The sequence below is a fragment of the Trachinotus anak genome, unplaced genomic scaffold, assembly GCF_046630095.1.
Source record: "Trachinotus anak isolate AG129_WGS33_773 ecotype Australia unplaced genomic scaffold, CSIRO_AGI_Tana_v1 ptg000032l, whole genome shotgun sequence".
In the NCBI taxonomy this organism is placed as follows: Eukaryota; Metazoa; Chordata; class Actinopteri; order Carangiformes; family Carangidae; genus Trachinotus; species Trachinotus anak.
In genome coordinates, this window is record NW_027273883.1 from 17,084,383 (window position 1) to 17,104,839 (window position 20,457).

Genomic DNA, 20,457 nt, shown 5'->3' on the forward strand with positions numbered 1-20,457 from the left:
TCATAGATAAGAATGTAGACAGACTGATTTACATTTTATCATTATTTTATTTCATTGTTTTTTTCCTCCTATTTGACAACATGGCCGATTTAGCCCAGAAGACAAAATAAAAACCAGTGTTTACTAGTACGAGTTCTGTACAATTCACCAGTGATACACACTAGTATAGCTTACAATATACCAACATGAGCAGATTTACGCAACAACAAGGAGATAAAATAGATTGTTTTTTGTTTGTTAGTCTGTTTCTTTTACATTTTTATCCCTATAACACCCAGATATTTCATAGTTTCATTGCTGGCTAAACATGGAAATCAAATCTGGGTAAAATAGGGTAAAAAAAAAATGTTGTTTGCTGTGCAAATATGCTCTTCACCATACCAGTATATCATGCTATACTAGTACAGTCACCAGTATATTTAATATAGCAGTATGTCATACTCCATGTGGGGTCAGTATTAACAAAGACGTGTGATTTGCTGTAGTTTCAGTTCAGTGTTTTGTGTCTGCGCGACAAGTTCCAGTCATGTGGCTCCACATTTCATGTGTGTGTGTGTGTGTTTGTTTCCCTGGAGACTGTTGGTAGGAGGGACATTTCTAAAGTGTTACACCTGACAGAAACTGGGTAACAAAGCTCAAAGGTTCCAGTTGTGAGGGTTGTCTGTGTTGCCAGGAAATTTGTTTTGTGACACCAGCGGTAGCTGCTGCAGGTGTAACACCAGTCTTAGACGAGCAATATCTGAACTATACTGGGACTGTAGGTGAGGAGAAAAACTGAAGAGGAGACATTGTCCTCACAGAAATAGTTCAAGTCGAGCTCAGTGACCAGTCTGAGACATGATGTCCTCCTCCTTCCATAACAGGAAGTATCCAGTCACTCAAACTGAAGCCTTAAAATCCACCATCTGCTTTTGTTTTTTCATGTTTGCACATCAGAGTCAGTGCTGGGATTGAATATTTGCTTGTATTCCAAGTGACAAACAGTTTTCATATCGAGGAAGAAGATCTGTGACTGCTGAACACAACACAAAAAACATGGAGCCAGCTGATAAAAAAGAGTAGGTTAAACTGAGTGCGATCAGGGAGTTTCCTGTCTGCCGTGTTTATCCTGGCAGAGTTGGATTCTTCACATTTGTAGTCTTTAAAACCTGCTCAGGTAGGAGCCGAGGAAGACTGCAGGAAGGAGGGGAGCAGTGAGAATGAAAAGTGAGTGAAATAGAGAGGAAAGAGGAGGATAGTGTCTTCTTTCTTCAGGCAGTAGACCGGCGCTGCGCTGTCCTCAAGTTTTAATCTTCTCTTCCTGTCTCTCCCTCCGTCTCCTCCTCTGCAATTTCTGAGTCTATAAATAAAAGCTGGTGAGACGGAGGGAAGACGGGAATGGATGGAGGAGAGAGAAGGGAGGAACGACGGAGGGTGGGAGGCTGCTTCTCCAGATCAAACCGCAACTGTCTTTACTGTGAGTTTTCTTGTTGGAGCATCCACCCAAAGCAGTGCACTCGACCAAAGCTGAACAGAAAAAGGCCGGTTTGATCTGCCCATTGACAAGCATCCATGGTGATGTGGAGGTATTTCAGCTGAGGAGGAAGCTCACATCCAGGGGTCAAAACACATGATGTCAACAAACGCACTGACATGGCTGCTGGCTGATGTCCAAGCCCATTCTCACTGTGAAGTTTCATGCAGATACGTCGCAGATCAAACGCAGTCTGATCAGGTTTTGATGGCTTTGCTTAAAAGTTTGACTCCACAAAGACTAATCTATCTGATATCAACAAATCCAGATCCAATCGCTCACATGAAGGTGGCTTTAAACCTTTGAAACCTCTGACCTCAGGAATTCAGCTCATCCAGGCTCACAGTTTAAAAAAAAAATTACCAATATATTCCTCTCTGCCTCTCATGATTATTATCCAGTCCAAAGAGAGTGAAGCTGCCAAGTCCCTGATTCAGGAAGAGTTTTTGCTCTGTTCGGGTATTAAGAAAGTCACAGTGGTGGAGAGTTTAATCCCAGATGAACTGACTACCTCGCCTTACACAGGAATCAACATCTAATGAACAGAGCCACTGTTTCCTCCATCTGCTCTAACTAGTCCAGGAGTCATTTATTCTCCACTGCCAACAGAAGCTGTAATGGTGCTGTTTCCCAAATAGTGGACCAGCTCCTGTTGGTTGGCTCAGCTGGCTAGTGTGGGCGGGACTGGGCCATCATCTTGAGCCGGGATTGGTCGATGACGTCCAGCAGGTTCTTGGCATCGACCGCAAGAGCGTGAGCCGCCGTTAACATCTGTTTCTTATAGTCCTGCTGGAGACTGGGACAAAAACATAAGGATATACATAAATTATACAACGGATTTTCACTTGTGGGTGGATGAGTTATGCAATATTAAAGACACGATGTGTAGAAATTTGGCGCCTCCCAGTGGTAGCATCAAAAAACTCACTGTGGCGGAGATGAACAAGCTAAAAACAACAAGGGGCTTTTCGTTTCTTTCTGTCTACCTCTTTTTGAAAACAAAATAAAAAAGAAAAGAACAAAAAATGCAACAACAACAACACTGGTCACTGATTTTCTGATTTGTCCTTTTTGAAGTTGCGACATTAACAAACTACTATATCTTAAAATTTGACTGACTTAATTGGTGTCCTTTAATAGAATAATAACATATGTCTTATGATTGTCAGCATCCAATAAATAGACATAAAAAGACTGTTATGAAGCGTAAGATAAAAAGGTCGCTATCCATCGTAAGGATGTTGCATGACTTTGTAAAATAAAAGTAATCTTTGCATATTGTGACGTTGTTGGTGTGTAATTACCTGGTCATCACATACTGCTGGGCTAACTTCATCTTCCCTATCAGCTCTGCCAAGTCAGAGTTCAACAGCTTTTGTGCCATTTCAATCTGTTTAAAGAAAACCAGAGCATTAGACATCAAGCTAAGAGGATAAAACAAGCAAGCACAGGTAAAACATAAAGGTGATTTACCAGCATCTGCTGTTAATATGAATTTTATAAGATTAAGACAGGTTATAAACATACATATATCACTGTTGTGAGTATATCTATGTGTTAGAAAGAGTGTACCTCTCTGTGTGTACTGGCAGGAAGTTGTGGTAATGTCTCATCCACTGTAGCCAGTAACGTCCTCAATGCCAGACCCACATCCTGGAACACACACAAAAACCAGACTTTTTTTTAACAGGACAAAATTATAGGCAATATAAATTCACATGGAAATACACTTAAGCTTATAAAAACATGTGAAAGACCCCTGTGGAGACATAAACAAAATTCAATATTCTAATTTCAGAGTGTAAGCCAAGAGGACTGACAAAGAGACATCAATTACTAAATCCCCACAATTCAAAGCAATTCAAACATGAGGTTGAAAGGCCAGAACTGCAGAGTCTGGTTAACAGATTATTCACAAATTATTCATTTGGAAGCTGGAGTATCAAAATTCAGCCCTCTGAAGAGCTGAACAATGTCACTGAATTAAAACATGGTATCTTAAGATGATAAGAGACAAAGTGATGATTCAGTGTAAGCTGCTAAGGAGAATACACTTTGAATGGATCTGTTACCTTAACCATGGGAACATATTCCTCAGGGGGAGCTGGCTGAATCTTGCTTGACATCTCGATCACAGCTTTGACCAATCCTGTCACATTCTCGTACACCTTGTCGTTAGAGCGGTCCAGATTGGCGGTGGGGGGCGGGCTTATCTCTTGGGGCTGCAGCTGAACCATGAGAGAAAAGAGCAGTTAGTGACAGATTTAGTGAATGAAGACCTACAGGGCTGCGTGGAGACTGATGGCTTGAACCAGCAATGACACAGAGAAAACCAGCTGAGACAATGTAGATGAAAATAATGTGTTTCCTGAAAAAAAAACTACAAAAAAAAAAAAAAACAAACATCCTGCAAATTTACAGAGATGCTGATGAATCATGCACTGGCTGACCTAACTTACACAACACTGCTTTTCAAATAATTTAAATACAGCTGTAACCTTATGAATAACAAACTATTCCACAGAGGTAAATGAATAGATTAATGAGTGGGTGATTGAAGGGATGAATAACTGAGTGAATGACTGAGTCAGGAGGTTATTTAGATCTATGACATACTTTAAATAACTTAAGAGTCTGTCTGGGCACAGACAGACTCTTTAAGTAATTTTCCATTCTGGCCACTAGATGGTAGTGTCACACAATCTAACCATGACAATGCAAACCCGATATGCCAGGGGTCACATCTTAAAACAGATTTGTAATAAATGAATTGTCTGTGTACTTTTCAAGCTGTGAATTGCGCCTGAATCCATGAATACATGTATAAAATCGAATCCTCTGTACCTATGCACAATATGACTTTGTATTCTTATTTCTTCTTAATCACCCTGGACCCACTCGTCCCTCCAGTGGTACTTTACTTGTCGCAGACACTTGCAGACATTATGGCCTGCTACTATAGCTTCACTCTGGGTGAGAGGTGAAATGGTTAAAATGATGTGAAGTTGACTTTGTCAAAAATCACAGATCTGCCTCAAAGGGTTTTACAATCTGAACAACATATGACCCCCTGAGGTTAGGGACCATCTCTCTCACCCTACCATAGATCATTGTGTAATTGTGGTTTAATTAGTTCAAAAAGTCTTCTAGTTAGATTAAAGTAAATGACAGAGGGTTAAATATTGTTAGTGTAAGAAAACAATCAAAACCATTTGGATATGGATGTTAGTTTGGAGAGTTAAAGACAACAGAAACAAGGAAGCTGACTACACAACAACTGTAGTCAGAGATGACATTGATTTGTTTTATACATTATCAGAATTTGATTTGTTTGTCTGATGGACCAAATGAGGCAATGTGTGATCAACTAGCAGACAAGACGCACAGTAAACACACACAGACAGTGTGCTGCTTACCCGCCAGGGCTACGGTCAACATTAAGGCAGAGTGCAGGAGGAGGAGGGAGAGGAGGGGGAGGAGGGCGCAGTCAAGGGACAAGAAGATAAAAGGAAAATATTAATGCTCTCTAAGCATTAAAAACATGCAATGTGTATTTCTGTGTGTAGATTTCCAGTACTTTTTCCTGTGTAGTGCTGTTTGTGTTTTTATAAAATGTCTGCGCATGTTTGTGTGCAAGTATTGTTGCTTTAGCTTTGAGTCCTAAAAATCCTACATGCCTGGTTCCTGCTTTAGTGAATCTGTGAGTTTCCAATTTTGTTTGTCACTATCTATATATGTGTGTGTGTGTGTGTGTGTGTGTGTGTGTATACCTTGACTCCATCATTGTAACTGTCTCCAGTGTTTAGACAGGCCAGACTGCCCACTTGGCTCTGGGCCCCGGGTCGAGGGGGTTTCTTTGGGGGAGCTGCATGCTCTGCGGGAAACAACAAATAAAGGTGAAAATAGTGTTTCCTCACAGCTTCAGAGTCTCATACAATTTCAGCAGCTCTCACTTTGTCAGTGGTGGTTCACATCAAAATTATTAATAATAATAATGATTATTTTCATTATCATTTTAAAATGTCTTGTTTTGTCAACAATCCAAAAAAAAAAAACTAATAACAATAAAGTGAATATTTTAGCTTGATTTATCTATAATCAATGATCAGAACACGAGGAAAATGCTTTTGAGTACAGAGAAAAATGCACTTATTCATACATAAAAGGGAATTTTTCCAGCAGCGTCCCCACTGTAAAACTATTTTCAGCTGAATGTTTTTCTATGTCCTCTGCACTCGGCTGCCTGCAGGGCAGCTATAATCACACAACATATTGAGTCCATATAAACAGAGGTTGATCTGCTCACTTGCAGGCCAACAGACTGCTGAGTTCATGAGATCTGCGGTATTGTGGCAACAGACTGTAAACTCTGCAGGCAGATACTGACACACTGACACTATCTGCTGTGCAACACACAGTAAGGCTGGAGATACAGAAAGTATATACAGAGAGAATAAGAGCTGAACACAGCCATGTAATGCTACGTGCGTGAACTATGCATGTTGGGAGAGAAAGAGAACAAAATAACAGCAGTTGTTTGACTGTAATTACATGAGGTTAGAGGCTTGTCTATTACCTGCTTTGCCAACGGGCTGGTATATGTGCTGGTTTCCTGTCTGCACAAACAAACAAACAAACAAACACAACAACAAAAACACTGGGTTAGCAGCGGCACAGTCACACAGTCACAAACATAATCAGAAGCTTGAAAGGAAATTAGAACCTCACAGGCAAAAACCACCAGCTGGCTCTGAAAAATGTAGGGAATCCAATTTCATTTTTATGTCACATAACAATCCTCAATTTGTTCTTTTAAGATCCTGTAGAAGAGCTGTCTCTGTTCTCAGTGGTGTGTGGTCTTGCACTGTGTTACTTATGCAAACAAAAATATTCTGTCCTGCTACACAGCGATAACAAATAAAGAGAATTTCCTTTGTTAGGGCAAACCTTGAAAACCAGAAAAATCCTACAGCATGTCTACGATTTGATGGTTGTGGCTCTCTCGTGGTGCCAGTCATGTTACATATTTACTTTGTTGCATTATTACAGCATCTTTTTTGTTGTTTTCTCTGTGTGAGAAAACAGTACAGAGGGCTATGAAAGCCCTGGCGCAATCAGAGTGTCATGGTCTGACAACCACCAACACCCAAAAATACCCTACTACACACACACACACACACACAAGGGCGATTTTCCCACCACAAACCACAGCCATTCAAAGGGAGGAGGACAAGCACCGAGATGAATTATAGAGACAGAAATATCTGTCTTGCCCATGGCAACTTCAGACCGCTACAACAACTTCTGCTGGCATCAGGGACGTAACAGACGTCACCATACAACTCAGAGTCTGGCTCCTCGGATTCTAGTGACACAAAAGCTCAAATCAACAACATCAGTTGGTGTCAGAATGAAGATTCATCACTCAAAGGCTTCGACTCAAAGTCTACACAAAAAATATTACAGGAGGGGAAAAAGTGAAGAGGTTCCCTGTCAATACGACCTGTGTTAAAAGATTTTACAGGAGTTAACATCAAGTCACCACCAGTAGGTTTACACACATCTGTAAAGGTGCAAATCATTTCAGAGTCATATCATAGTGCTAAATTACAAAATGATGTTGTTAGCTCTGTGAACTGATCAAAAATCCTCTTCCTCACAGACTGAGACTGAAGCATGACTGTTCATATTCATGTGACTATAACTGCATCTAATGATTTTAGTCATTATCGATTCATCTGCTGACTAATTTTTTGACTAAACAATTAATTGTTTGGTCTCTAACATGTAACAAGACGGTGAAAAATGTCTCTCACAATTCCCAAACACCCAAAGTGAAGTTTCAAACTGCTTTTTTTTTTCCAACCAACAGTGCAAAACTAAAAGATCCTACTATCACATAAGACAAAGCAAAACATTTGAAAAACCTGAAACTGTGGAACATTTGGTATTTTTGCTTAAATCAAAATCAAAAATCAAAATTGTTGCTTCTGTCAACTGACTTTTAATTGATCATTCAACCATTTATTTCAGCTCTACATGTGACAGATTGTTTCTATGAGACCAGAACCACCATATTTTCCTCTAATAGTGTTTTTAACAATCTGAAGTGTGTAATTACTGATTAACAGAGTTGGTCAGAGCATAGTAAACTACAGACTCCCAGCATTCTCAATTTCTGTGTGCAACACTGGGACAGCGAGATGAGTAAAACATGGCTACTTTGTCGTCTGTTAATAAGCAGTAATGCTGTGGGAATCCACTGACCCCTCATCGATGACCCCACCCCCAACAGGTCACTTCCTGTCCCTGGATCAATCCCCTCTGCTCTAATCAAAACAAACACATGATTCAGCCAACCGCAGTGCGTCCGACCAGAATGTGGACTTCCGTCAACATTCGTCTTTATCAGACATCCTCCTCTCTTAAAAACACAAACAGTCCAGAAAAACAACTTCCCTCTATTTTTAAGATGTGTATGTGGAGTGGGTGGACGTGTGATGAAGGTCATGATTGTGATGGTGAAAATTAGACAGTTTGTGGGTGAAACACAGTTCACTCAGGAAAAAAAAAAGAAAACACGCTCCAGCTCATATTAACTCCCTGTTGTCAAAAAGCTTTGTCTAACTCAACCTGTGAAATGTTATTAATATTGTCCTGCTGCCAGCATGAATAACACCAGCTAACAGAAAGTAACTCACCGGTGGTTGAAGTCCACCTTCTTCTCTGTCCAGACTCCCTCTAGAACTTCGAGTGTCTGGTTTCTAAACACACAAACAAAAAAAAAAAACAAAAAAAAAAAAAAAAAAAAAATTCATACATCTCCACAGAGCGACAATGTTGAAGTTCAGGGCTGTTTTGATTTAATCTGAAGTCAATTAATGATTCACTGAGACATATCAAAAGTTCTGTATTGAAAGTTATTCAAAATGACTGTGACTGTTCTTCCAATGAATTAACATTGCTTTTCTGTTTATAACTATACAAACAGTACTGGATTTTGAATCCTAGGATTCCTCTGAGACAAATACCCTTAAATGGTATGAGGTCAGCTCAGTATCCCATGATACTCAGACTGATGTATTATATGGTGCAAACTTTACTTTTCTCACTTTACTTGCTCATTAAAACATTTTTACCATCAGACTACTTTCAGAATTCATGATAATAAGTAACCCTGTCGTCGTCATCATCATCATGAGTTCACACTGTGATCTGAATGAGGTGAAAGTGACCACACTCCGACGCTCCAAATCAAAGTTTAATCTGAAGTCTCAACAATGATTAAGTGAATGAGGAAATGAATGAGTGGGTCGCAGCAGTGAAGCTCACACACACACACAGACACAAAAAAAACTGCCTTAAAGTATGCATCCAAACACACTTCCCCTGCATGAGAGCTCCAGTAAAAACAAGAACGTACTGTACAGAGCTGCAGGATCCAAATGTCCAGAGCTTTCACTCTACACACAAACTTCTTCCAATTTACTAACAACTTTTCAGATTGACCCCCAAAAAATAAAACCACACACACACACATCTATACATACAACTGACCATACCATCCCACCAGCCGCTCTCTCACTCACACTCACACACACTCACACACACACACACACACACGTCCTTGCCTTGCCTTGCCTACCAGTTTTCCAAGACAAGACTTGAAGACCAGCATTGCCACTGAGTTCATCAAAGGTTCCTGATGAATCGTTTGTGTCCGAGTTGTTTGAAGTGTTGTGTCTGTGTCGTTATCTTCTGATCTTATTATATCTCTCTGTAGCGCTGTCTGCCTGTATATCTGAGTGTTTTCCTTTCTGTGCTGTGAGCCTTTCTGTGCCAGCGGTTTCATCAAGTCAAGAATTCAGATTCAACTGTGGCTTCCTGCCTCCAGCACACTTATATCTGACGCACGGAGAGAGGGAAGGAGAGGAGAAGGGGGGGGGATGGAGCATGTTGCCAATGAGCCGTCAGTGTGTGAGCATGTCTATCCTTCTTTCCCAAAACCTTCTTTTCTCCTCCCTTTCTCCCCGACCCTCTTTCTCTCGCCCCTCCCTGAAGTGACAGTGTTATAAAAACCAGCCAGCCTACAACACATACTTTACACACACACACACACACACACACACACACACACACACACACATATACGCCTCCCAAGCTTTTCAGTAATCTTGTCTGTTGTCAGTTAGTGGTTGTGGGTCAAAGACAGACTGTTGACTGGGCTGTCAGATTCTCTAAGCCTATCATTAGCCTGGAATTCACACAGGCCACACCTGCCTACAAACTCTCTCTCTCACTCACACACACACACACACACACACACACACACACACACACACACACACACACACACACACACACACATTAACACACACACCCCCACACAATAAAATTCTTGAGCAAAAACCCCAGACATCCTTCAATCAGTGTTCACAGAAATATGCATCCTACAAGAAATGTTTCCTCCCTTTTTGCCCCCCCGCCATCTTTATGTCTTCATTTCGAGGGTCCCTCCATCTAAACATTTCACATTTTTCACACTTTATCTATGAGACAGCAACACACTGCATTCATTATCTTTATGTGCGAGTTTCACTAGACGAAGCAGTGGTTGCTCATGGGTCATCCAGTCATAATAAATATTGAAACACTGACAACCAGTCGGTGCTCCATAAACAGGAGAGATGGGAATAATTTTCTGAATGAAAGCAGGTCATCATCAGTCTGTGATTATAGAGTATGGCACAAATATCCCCTGTCTTCTATGGCAGTGTAAATGGCAATATATGGTGGTATAATATGTGATGTGTAGAAAAGTCACAGACGACTGTCAAGTGCCCAATTTGTGAAGTCGATGTTCTAACAGTGCAGGAATAGTAGTGGGAATAGTAGGAATTTAATGCTCTAATTTATATGGAATTTAAAGCTGGTAAAAGTATTCGAGAGTAGTAGAGGAACTTCTAGTAGAAGACGTAGCGAGAACTATGTAAGTTTATGAGACTTAGATACTGTGCATAACAGTACTTAAGTATAGGTGCCTCAGGCAATTGATCTAACCACCCCATGGTAAGCTTCCAAATAATGTCGTTCTTAACTGATCCCAGAAAATCCTGCTTTTACTTTCACTTATCCCAGAAAATAAGAGCAGAATCACAACGTTAGTGGCGCTTAAAAAGGGAATGGATTCAATGTCTTGCTCAAGAACAATGCAGCAGGTTTAAACACAGGCTCAAAACTTTCAGTTAAGCAAAAAAGTTACGTTCAGTTATATTATTACTGCGACCACAGCTGAGACCCTTCACTAGTATTGCTACAAATGTGACTCTGATCAGGGATGAAGTATCATTTTATCATGAAATATAACACACAAGTGATCACAGCTTTCAGACATATTTTTACCTTTTATATAATATATCAATAGGTTTGTCCTTGATCAGGATGTGATGAGCTTCAGAGAGTCTATTAACAAATTTACAAAAATACAACAACATGCATCTTGGAACTTAAAAAAACCCCTCAACAACACAACTGACAAGTCAATGATGGCAACTAAGCAAGACAGCTTTGCATTACAGGTAACGACAACACACTGTACCATGCACAACAACATCACACATGGAAGGGACTCAAGAGTCTTTCTCTATGTACGTCTCTGCAGTGACATCTTCCTGGTTGTGCAGATATATATATATATATATATATATATATATATATATATATATGCACACACATACACACACTATTGTTTTGTAATGTTCAAGATGATCCGAGGATGAAACTGATCTTCCATTTTAAGTTAAATGTGCTCTCACAGTCTTAGTTTTGTGTATGCACCAACTGTGTGTGTATGTATTTTCCACTGTGTGTGCTGTGTGTGTTACCAGCAGCCTTTCCTCCTGTTCCAGCCACCTCTGATCCTCCTCCATCTGCTGTTGTTGTATCATCAGCTGTTCCTCCATTAACAGGCACTGCTGGCCTACACACTGCTGCATGTCTACTGCCCTGTCCTACACACACACACATATACACACAGAAACACAAACAAACATGCAACAAAAGACAAGGCGTAGCAACAGCCATGCACACCACCACAGGGGCACACACACAAAGTCACGGATGGATACAGATGAAGAGAGACATGCACACAGACACAAATACAGGACATGGAGACAGGCAGACACATACACCAGACTGATGAGAGACTGAACTGAGGTGATAGAAATACACACTAAATATATAATGGGTGTCAATGGGCCACTGATTTATATTATTTAAATGTTTGGATAATCAATTAAGTTTGTGTGCTTGGGCTCATTATGTAAGTGTTTTTTCTTTTTTTTCCGTTCACAACATTTCCTCACAGAATGATCAGTGATTCATGCTACAATTCTTGCATAACGACAGATTTTGGCACCAACAAAATTTATTTATAAATACATATGAAGTAAAAAGGATCTGGATATTATCTAACCACTCAGAGCTGGACTTGCAGATTCAAGATTGAGACAATTAAGTCTTGAAAATTAAAAACATATTTATATTTTTATCCTTTGGAACAGCTGTGAACATGACCTGAGAATGAACGGATGTGAGCTACATGAGTGGGTAAAGTACTGTGAGCATCTGCTTTGTATGCGTTTTGGGTGACAATCTTGTCATGTTGTGTATTTGTGTGTATGTGTGTGTACAAGTACGAAATTAGTCGCCTACCTCCATCACAGAGCCCCATAGTGCCATATCCTGTCCGTGAGGCTGGGGAAGGAGCTGTGCGTGCGAGTGTGTGTGGACGTGGTGGCGGGGGTGTGTGTGTGCGTGGTGTGTGTCCAGCATTGCCGCCTGTGGGGGGTAGAGGGCGCTGGGCACAGAGGGGAGGGTGTGAGGGCCGGGGTACCCTGCCATCTGACAGAGGGAGGAGGACAGAGACAAATGTTAAGTCTTTTATCAGTTCTCTATGACTCTTCTTGGTTTGATTGTTGCATCTCTGAACACTTTACATACAACATACCTGGTAGTGTCCAGGATGCTGGGGACTGGGATAAAATCCTTCACTTGAGCGAGGGCTGGGATAGCCTGGTCTACTTGGCTACAGACAGAGACAGAAAGAACAAAAGAAAAAAGGAAGAGAGAGAGAGAGAGAGAGAGAGAGAGAGAGAGAGAGAGAGAGAACAGAAAGACAGATGGATGAAGCAAAAGAGAGAAAGAGAGATTGAGAAATAAAGACAGAGAGGGAAAAACAAAAATGAAGTGTTGTTCATCTTTTTTCCCAAACTAAACGTTAGAAGACAGGACATTGGGTCATTCAGACAATCAACACACAAACCTCCAGGAGCTGTTTGTGTGGCTGGGTTAGCTGTCAATCAAAAAAGGGGCCACCCACTGGGCTGCAAGTCCAGCAAGCTGTTAGTTGAACTGGCATGAACTACTGTCCCTATGTTACAAACATCAACATCCATGGATGACCGGGATAAACTATTATAAATTCCTGGCCTAGTGATCACAGTGAAATCTGGTTAGATGTGATGCAGGTGTGTAAACAGTGTGTTATGGTTGCATTTTCACCAAAGACCCCTATTTTAAGTACCATTTTCTTTCTAATTTGGATATGAGTATGTACTGCTGCTGGTGAGGCTGAGTGACAGACGTGTAAAATATCAACATAATAAATGGGATTTTTCCCGCTGTGAGGCTTTTATAATGAAATATAATGTAATGCAAGATTCTGCTGAATCCTGTTGATACTGATACTGGATTATACATGGTCTATTCTTTTCTATTGCTTTGGTTAGCACCTGTAGCTAAAAACAGAAGTCTTTGGTGAACCCACAGCCTTGTTTCCTCTGTTGGTTTCTGGTGATTTGTTGAGATGAAGCTGTTAAAATCTGATGAATAGTTTCCCCTCTTAGAATGACTGGAGACATTTTTCTTAATTATTTAAACTCTAACACAGAGCTGGTGTCTAACACAATGTTACTGTAACTTCTACCTTCCACAGTCTCTCATAGTAGCTTTCTCTGGACCATACCTCCGACAGCAAGACAGACACAAAGACACACAGGGAGGGAGATAGACAGCAAAGGAGGACAGGAAGGGAAGACAGGGAAGGAGACAAGGACAGGAAAATAAGTAGGAAGGGAAGGACAAAGAGAAGCAGACAAAACAAAGAAACTGAAGACGAGACAAAAGGGAGCTTCAAACTTTCAGAGTCAGACCAACAGACAGAAACACACAGCATGTTTGTGCACATGCTCACTCATGGAAGGACACAGGGTTCCTACGCAAGAAGAAAATTATATCTTTAAAGTCTTTTAGGTCTGCTGCAGATTCACAGCCCTGTCGTAGTCAGTCCATGTAGAGGGAGGTTTCCCCGGGAATACCCAGTTTAAAAATAGAAAGATAAACACAGGGCTAACAGACAGACAGAAAGACAGACAGACAGACTGGAGGCTAATCAGACAGTGCTGACACACCAGGAGAAGACAGAAACTGGTTTCTATCTGGAGACTTTTGGATGAACATCTGAATGTAAGAATTAACGACCAACTACATAAGGAGGCCTCGTCAATATCAACTGTAGAACTGCAGTGCCAGGAGATTCGGTACCAGCTCAACAGTTACAGGCAGAACAAGTAACAGCAGCAGGAGTTTACACCTGCAGATGTGCCAGTGCACAACACCTAATGGGAAGAAAAATTAGCTGATCTAATGTTGGGACTGGTGGTAACCTGAGTACTACAGCTGCTTCTGCTGTCTGAGGTCGCCCTGGTGGAGAATGTGCAACGTGTCAAAAGCAAATGTACAAAATTGAAATTCTCACTGTTTCTTTTGAATGTGTCATTACCTTTTGCATTTAAATTGATTCTATAAATAAAAAAAATGCTGCCCACACAGTGATTGGGATTCCTTTTAAAATTAACACGCTGCTGTGAGGCACGTACCCCTGTTACTAGCATGTGGTATAACTCCATGAAAAATGTTAGGAATGCTGCGTGGCACAGAGTAATTAAGATTTTCTTTTTGCTTCATGTATCACTCTGGGGCACAATTCATCGACTCCCACACAGACACATCTATCACCATAATAAGGATCACTGTGCTGGGCAAACATACAGCAACAGCTCTGTAACAGGGACGTCTCTCAGTGATGACAGGAATTGATTTTGGCCATTGCAGGGATTTAACTTGTGACCCGTTTTCCAACTGTCTGACACAACCACACTGTATTTTTGCCACATTTCAATCACTCATTTCTCACTGGTGCTATAAGTATCTCTGACTGTAACAGTATTTCTTCCTTTTCTTTTTCTTCTTTACTCTTGAGGTAGGGTGCTGTTAAAGCTCTGAGGGACGGCTGAATGTTCATCCTAAAACTGAGCCACCTACAAAAACAAGCCCATGTGTGGCACTACTGGTCAGCACCCACCAGCTAGGTCAAGGTGACAGAGAGCTTGCTCTGTATGAACAGGCTTAAGTAGAGAGAGAGACCTTTCAGCCAGGTCTTCATATATTTATAGTAACTGTCACAAACACAGGCTTCACACTTATGAGCTTCAGTTGTATATGCAGTAAATAATTGTGGCAGAATGCAGAGCATGTAGTGATTTGTATTATATGTTACAGTAGCTGAAAGTTTTTCCTCTTGGACAGAAATGAGACCCGCAGCTGGAGAGTGGAAAAGTTGCTGCATCACAGCATTAGTTCTGGACTTTGGGTTCCACCTAGTGTAAAAAAATGGTTTTAACATGCTCTCTGAGCTCATTCCTCCTGCTTTACATTCCAGTGAAATGTAAAAGCAGACCACACAATTTTTTTGGTTAATTTTGTGACTGTTTGCTTTCTCTGGCTTATCCATGAAGTACTGTATTTAAGATCCGTGTTTGTGAGGCGGGTCAGACTCAGTCCAGTGGAATTAGGATTTTACACAGGCATCCTGAACAGGCTCGAAATAGCGCACAATAATCTGAGGACACATCAACACAATGCCCGACACAGACAGACACAAATGCATGTAACTACATTCAATCACGACAGAGGACATTTTAACAGCATGTCCCTCAGCCCCTAAAGCATGCTACAAGGCTAAGCACAAACATGCTGATTGCACTGTCACTGGTGCTGGCATCAAAATCACTGCACTCAGTTATAATTGATGACAAAGTTTGGAGTGAGTTAAGTCATACATGGTGACTATTAAAGCCATAAATCAAAAAATGTTGCAACATTACTTTTTGAGAGTGGAATTTTTACCCGTTCTGTGTGTTGAGCCAAAACAAATTTGACTAATATGTTCCTGTTTTCATGTTTTTCTTTTTCAAGTGGCTAATTAAACCAAACTGTGCTTAATTGAACTTTGACTGTCATGCGGTGGACAGAGAGAGAGAAAAGGGATGTGGACATGCACCAGTGTTGTGAATGCAGTAACCAACCAACTGTTAAATAAGCACTGAACGCAAGTCAAAGAAAATATAACATTTAAGATCCTGAAAACATCATTTTCCAGGTGAAACATATAATACTTAGCACCACAAGTTGCCAAATGCAGACGTGTGGACAAAATCACAATATTTCAAGTGGAAATCTTTTTATTTTAAAAAGACAAAACTCAGCATTTGGTGTCAGTTCTTATGAATCAAATTCTTTAAGTCAGAGTCACCATTTCAATACCACAATCAACAGTCATATAAAAAAATGTATCTACCTCCAGAAGCTTCAATAGATCAAAGTTGAATATGAGGTTATTTTTTGTCCAAGAAAACTGATTGACTTAATCTGTAAGTAATAAAGATTATTATATCATCTGGTCCTGTAAATCTTTGAATCTGGTTGATTTAAAATTTTCTTTTTAAATCCCTCTGGACATTTATCAAAGGCTCCACAACCAAGAATGTTGCAACGTTCTTTGACACAGACAAACAGGTTTGTTTTAATGGTTAAAAACAGCTACAGTGCAGTGCAGCAGTACACCACCTGCCTTCAAGGGTCTGGACACGGGTCTTTGAGAGCAGGGGATGGGAAGTGGCGTGTGCGTAGTTACAGGAAACCTTGGTATTCGACTGGGTGGATGAGGGTTAGTGGAGGGCAGAGTATACGGAGTGAGGGGAGTAGAAGACACCACTGGGGGCCTCCCACATGACAGCACCACGCGTTGTTGGGTCTGAGGGTCAGGGTCAGGTTGGAGTGGGGTACTGGGATTAGTTTGGCAGCCAGGGTGAAAGCTGGGCAACAGTGGGATTTTAAGATTAGAATTTGACTCGGGCTGGATGTTTTGGAGGGTGAGGGGACAAATGTTTGACATCCAGCTGGGCAGAGAGTTAAAGTTAGGACTGGAGTGGGAGAAGAGAGGAGAGAGGTGCCTGGGATGGCAGTGGGAGTTGTCTGACGTTGGCTGCAATGAACAGAGCAGGTGGCTGTTAGTAGGGGGATTTATCTTGTAGGGACAGCTGCCACTGGACATGTTGTCCGAATCTGTGTGAGGTGGAGAATAGAGGTTAGTTTCAAACTGCAGGTATGAGCTGGGATGAGCTTTGGATTCAGGATTCAACCTATTGAGGTGTGGAGAGAATTGATTGTGGTGAGTGGTGTTTTGAAGAGGTGGTGATTGAGGCTGAGAATTGTGAGAAGAGGAAAGGTGGTGGGGAAATTGCAGAGACGATGAGCAGAGTGGAGGAGTGGGTAGGTGAGAGGAGGAGCAGGGAGATGAAGGATCAGGGTTTCCAAGGCAAAGGGAAAGCTGGGAGGCAAAGCGCTGGTTTTCATGGCAATGGTGGTGAGAAGAAGGAGTGGAAAGGCAATCCAGACTGAAGGTGGGCTGCAGGGAGGGACGACGGCTGGGCTGCAAACAGAAAGACAAAGGTAGAGGAGGGACAAATGGAAACAAAGAAGGTATCATAGACGACAGAGACATGTAGTAGACAGGAGAGAGACAGATTGTAACCAAAGCCATACAGCGATTGAGCCTTTAAAGAGCATGAAATGTTTCTGAAACAGGCTTTTGCTTCCCTGAAAAACATCTTCATTTACTTTTGTTGTCAAATGAAGTTAAAGAAATTCAACATTCATTTGTATTGGAAACTGAGTTTTGTTTCAGGAATGGGAAACTGCATCACTGAAATCTCTCCATCTCATTAACTACCCTGCAAGACATATGGCTTTAGTTGTGACCAAAAGAAGCAGGTAACAGATGCTAACAGCAGGGGCATGGGGGCACTGAGTGAGGGTGAAGCAGCCAGCAGCTGGGGCAACAAGCTGTGAGCTCTGCGATGGTACTAGTGGAGGAATGGGTGGGGGTGGAGTTTATGGTCTCACAAAAAGAGCAATTTAAGAAGCACTGTCATAGTTGTAAAAGATAATTATTATTCAAGAAATCCAGTTTGGTAGTTGTCAGTGAATATGCATATTACAAAAAACACCAGTACATGTCATTTCAAATCTACTAGACTGTAATATAAACCTCAACCCGTCCACCACTGGGTGACTGTATAGTGATATCTCATAAGAAAAGTGCCTGCACAGAAGCTTTTCACAAAAATAATACATTTATAACACGTGCGGAAGCTGGCTAAATGTGTGACATAAAGTTTGCATAATCAGTGGTATTATGACCAAAACATCCACTTTCTTGCCACATTTTTTCATCTGAAGAATCTCTTCTTCTTTTTATGTGAGCTCAAACCCTTTTAGGTTTGTTTATTTTTTTTTTTTACCCTTGTTATCAACCCCCGGTGAGAAAACTTATATAGGGCAATAACTGACCTAAGCACATCACCAGGATCCTGCAGAATTATTTTAATGTTTTAATATTTATAGTGGCCACTTCACATAACCATGTGTAATGCAGCTAAGTAGACATGGGAAAACCATATAACTAACTCCAAATGAAACCAAACCAGGACTTGCAATAGTTGGGGTGTCTAACTGCAAACAGCACCAACACAGCAGAGACACACACTTTTTATGACTGCACTCAGACAGGAATACACACAGAGACACAAACCCAGTTGATGTGTGTCTTACCTTTGGTGGTGCTTCATCAGACCCTCCTGAGTCCCAAGAAACAGTGACCTGCCTCCTCATCTCCATCCTGTTCCGCTCCTTCTGCTGGACCTTCTCCTCTTCTAAGATAGTGCTGGAAACAAGGAAAAAGATGATGTTACACAAAAAAGTGAACAGAGACTGAAATGAACCAAATATGAAATGTGCAGCTACAGTTCAGCTAATATCCACTTACAAATGTGAAGAAAATCATAGGAGAATGTTTGTTTTACATCACATTGTAAGAAAGCTTAATGCCACTTCTGTCAGGTCTCATCTTTGGAGGAAGGAAACATTCAGGCACAACAACCACCTGACCTGGACCCGGCATGCTTGAGTCTTCCCCAACAGAACTGTCAGTGTTTCTCTACCTCCTGCTCTAAAAGATGAAAACTCACTGACCCCATAAACACACACACATTGTTCTATGTATCATTACCACACAAATTTGTGTATACAGAGCGTTCCTCACACACAGTTTGTGCAGAAAGTCAAAACACAAACTTCTGGAGTCAAAAGAAAAACAAATTCCATTTTGTTACAAAAAGGCTTATTGCTCAGTCTTTTACTACCACAACAGTCCATCCCTGAACACTCATAACTCCTGACACAGTTCAGTCTGCCAATACTGCCAGCTACACTAATAAAAACAGTTCAACTGTTGTGTCAACAAACAAAACAAAACAAAATTTCAAATCTCCCCATCCACTTTACAGCAGTGCTGGGATTGTCAGTAGTTATGTTCTAACATATACTCTGATTTCACTATGTACGTCTTAAAAAAGACTCAATCTGGTCAAAGTAAATGTTTCATCTTTTATTTGTCATTGTATATTCAGTCACTAATGATATCATCTATTTGCTGTGCCAGACAAAACTGCAACAAAAGCAGTAAATATTGCTTAAGAAAGGCGCAAATGAACAAACTGAATCACTTAGAAACTCAGCAAAATCCCACGCCCCAAACCAAGCAATTTTTTTTAGGACTAATGTAGCCAAAGATACCACACTGAATTTACCCCTAAATGATTGTGCTGACCTGTTCCTGGGAAAACTGCTGCTAAACCAAACCCAGATTCCCAGAGGGAAGAGCTGCTGCTGAAGAGCTGATGGTTTCACAAAACAGAAAACTGAATGGTTCAACAATCCAACACATGCGCGCGCGCACACACACACACACACACACACACACACACACACACACACACACACACACACACACACACACACACACACACACACACACTTTCTGCCCTCCTTCCCTCAACAAGGGTATGAGAGCTATTTCTAGTAACATCACTACCCTCCTGTCCTGTTGTCTCCTGCTGTGTGTGTGTGTGTGTGTGTGTGTGTGTGTGTGTTTGTGTTTGTGTCCTTGCACCTGTCAAAGTCACTCTCCTGACAGGTTTAGTGCTTCATTTCCATCACCACATACATTTGTACTGAAATAAGATTATTAAAATCCAACACACTAAACACTGACTTAAACATCAACTGCTATGAACCGATGATCAATAATTTGATTATTAATAATTAAAAATTAAATTCACTTATTAATTTAGTTTTAATATTTGTATGCAATGTTAACTAATGACAACTTTATTTTTTTATGTGTTCAGCTGTTTTAATTTCATTCATGTTCATCTGTTCATCTTTATGTTCATATCAAAATAAATTGTCTGGATGAGAACTTCACACTAAAAGTAGACCTTATCCACTATTTTTTACTTTACACAGCCAGCAGGTTTGATAAAGAAGTGATAATGATTATATTATTATCAGTTTGAAGCTTAATTAATTTGTACTGCTTAAGTTAGAGACACAATAGTTACTTTCAGTTTTGCTTACTTAAAAGTGTACTGAATTTTTTTTTAACTAATCTTATGAATTAAACAAATAAACACAGACAACAT

At 40.7% G+C, this 20,457-nt stretch overlaps 1 protein-coding gene across 16 annotated transcripts in view; it reads right to left on the reverse strand.

Annotated features, from left to right (window-relative positions):
* Positions 1–27: 27 nt before the first annotated feature.
* LOC139612648 (focal adhesion kinase 1-like) overlaps positions 28–20,457 on the reverse strand; it is a 63,106-nt gene continuing 42,676 nt past the window's right edge. For 7 of the 16 annotated variants that reach the window (XM_071468429.1, XM_071468425.1, XM_071468423.1 and 4 more), the window contains 11 exons: positions 18,527–18,638; positions 12,522–12,599; positions 12,227–12,415; positions 11,398–11,523; positions 8,215–8,277; positions 6,090–6,129; positions 5,284–5,387; positions 3,586–3,741; positions 3,086–3,166; positions 2,818–2,903; positions 28–2,309 (listed from right to left, as the gene is read on the reverse strand). In XM_071468429.1, the coding sequence (XP_071324530.1) occupies positions 2,183–2,309; positions 2,818–2,903; positions 3,086–3,166; positions 3,586–3,741; positions 5,284–5,387; positions 6,090–6,129; positions 8,215–8,277; positions 11,398–11,523; positions 12,227–12,415; positions 12,522–12,599; positions 18,527–18,638 (1,162 nt within the window). In that variant the 3' untranslated portion in view covers positions 28–2,182. Of the gene's footprint in view, positions 2,310–2,817; positions 2,904–3,085; positions 3,167–3,585; positions 3,742–5,283; positions 5,388–6,089; positions 6,130–8,214; positions 8,278–11,397; positions 11,524–12,226; positions 12,416–12,521; positions 12,600–16,102; positions 16,979–18,526; positions 18,639–20,457 lie in introns of those variants that run through there. The other 9 variants (XM_071468439.1, XM_071468428.1, XM_071468437.1 and 6 more) reach the window with 5 other exon arrangements.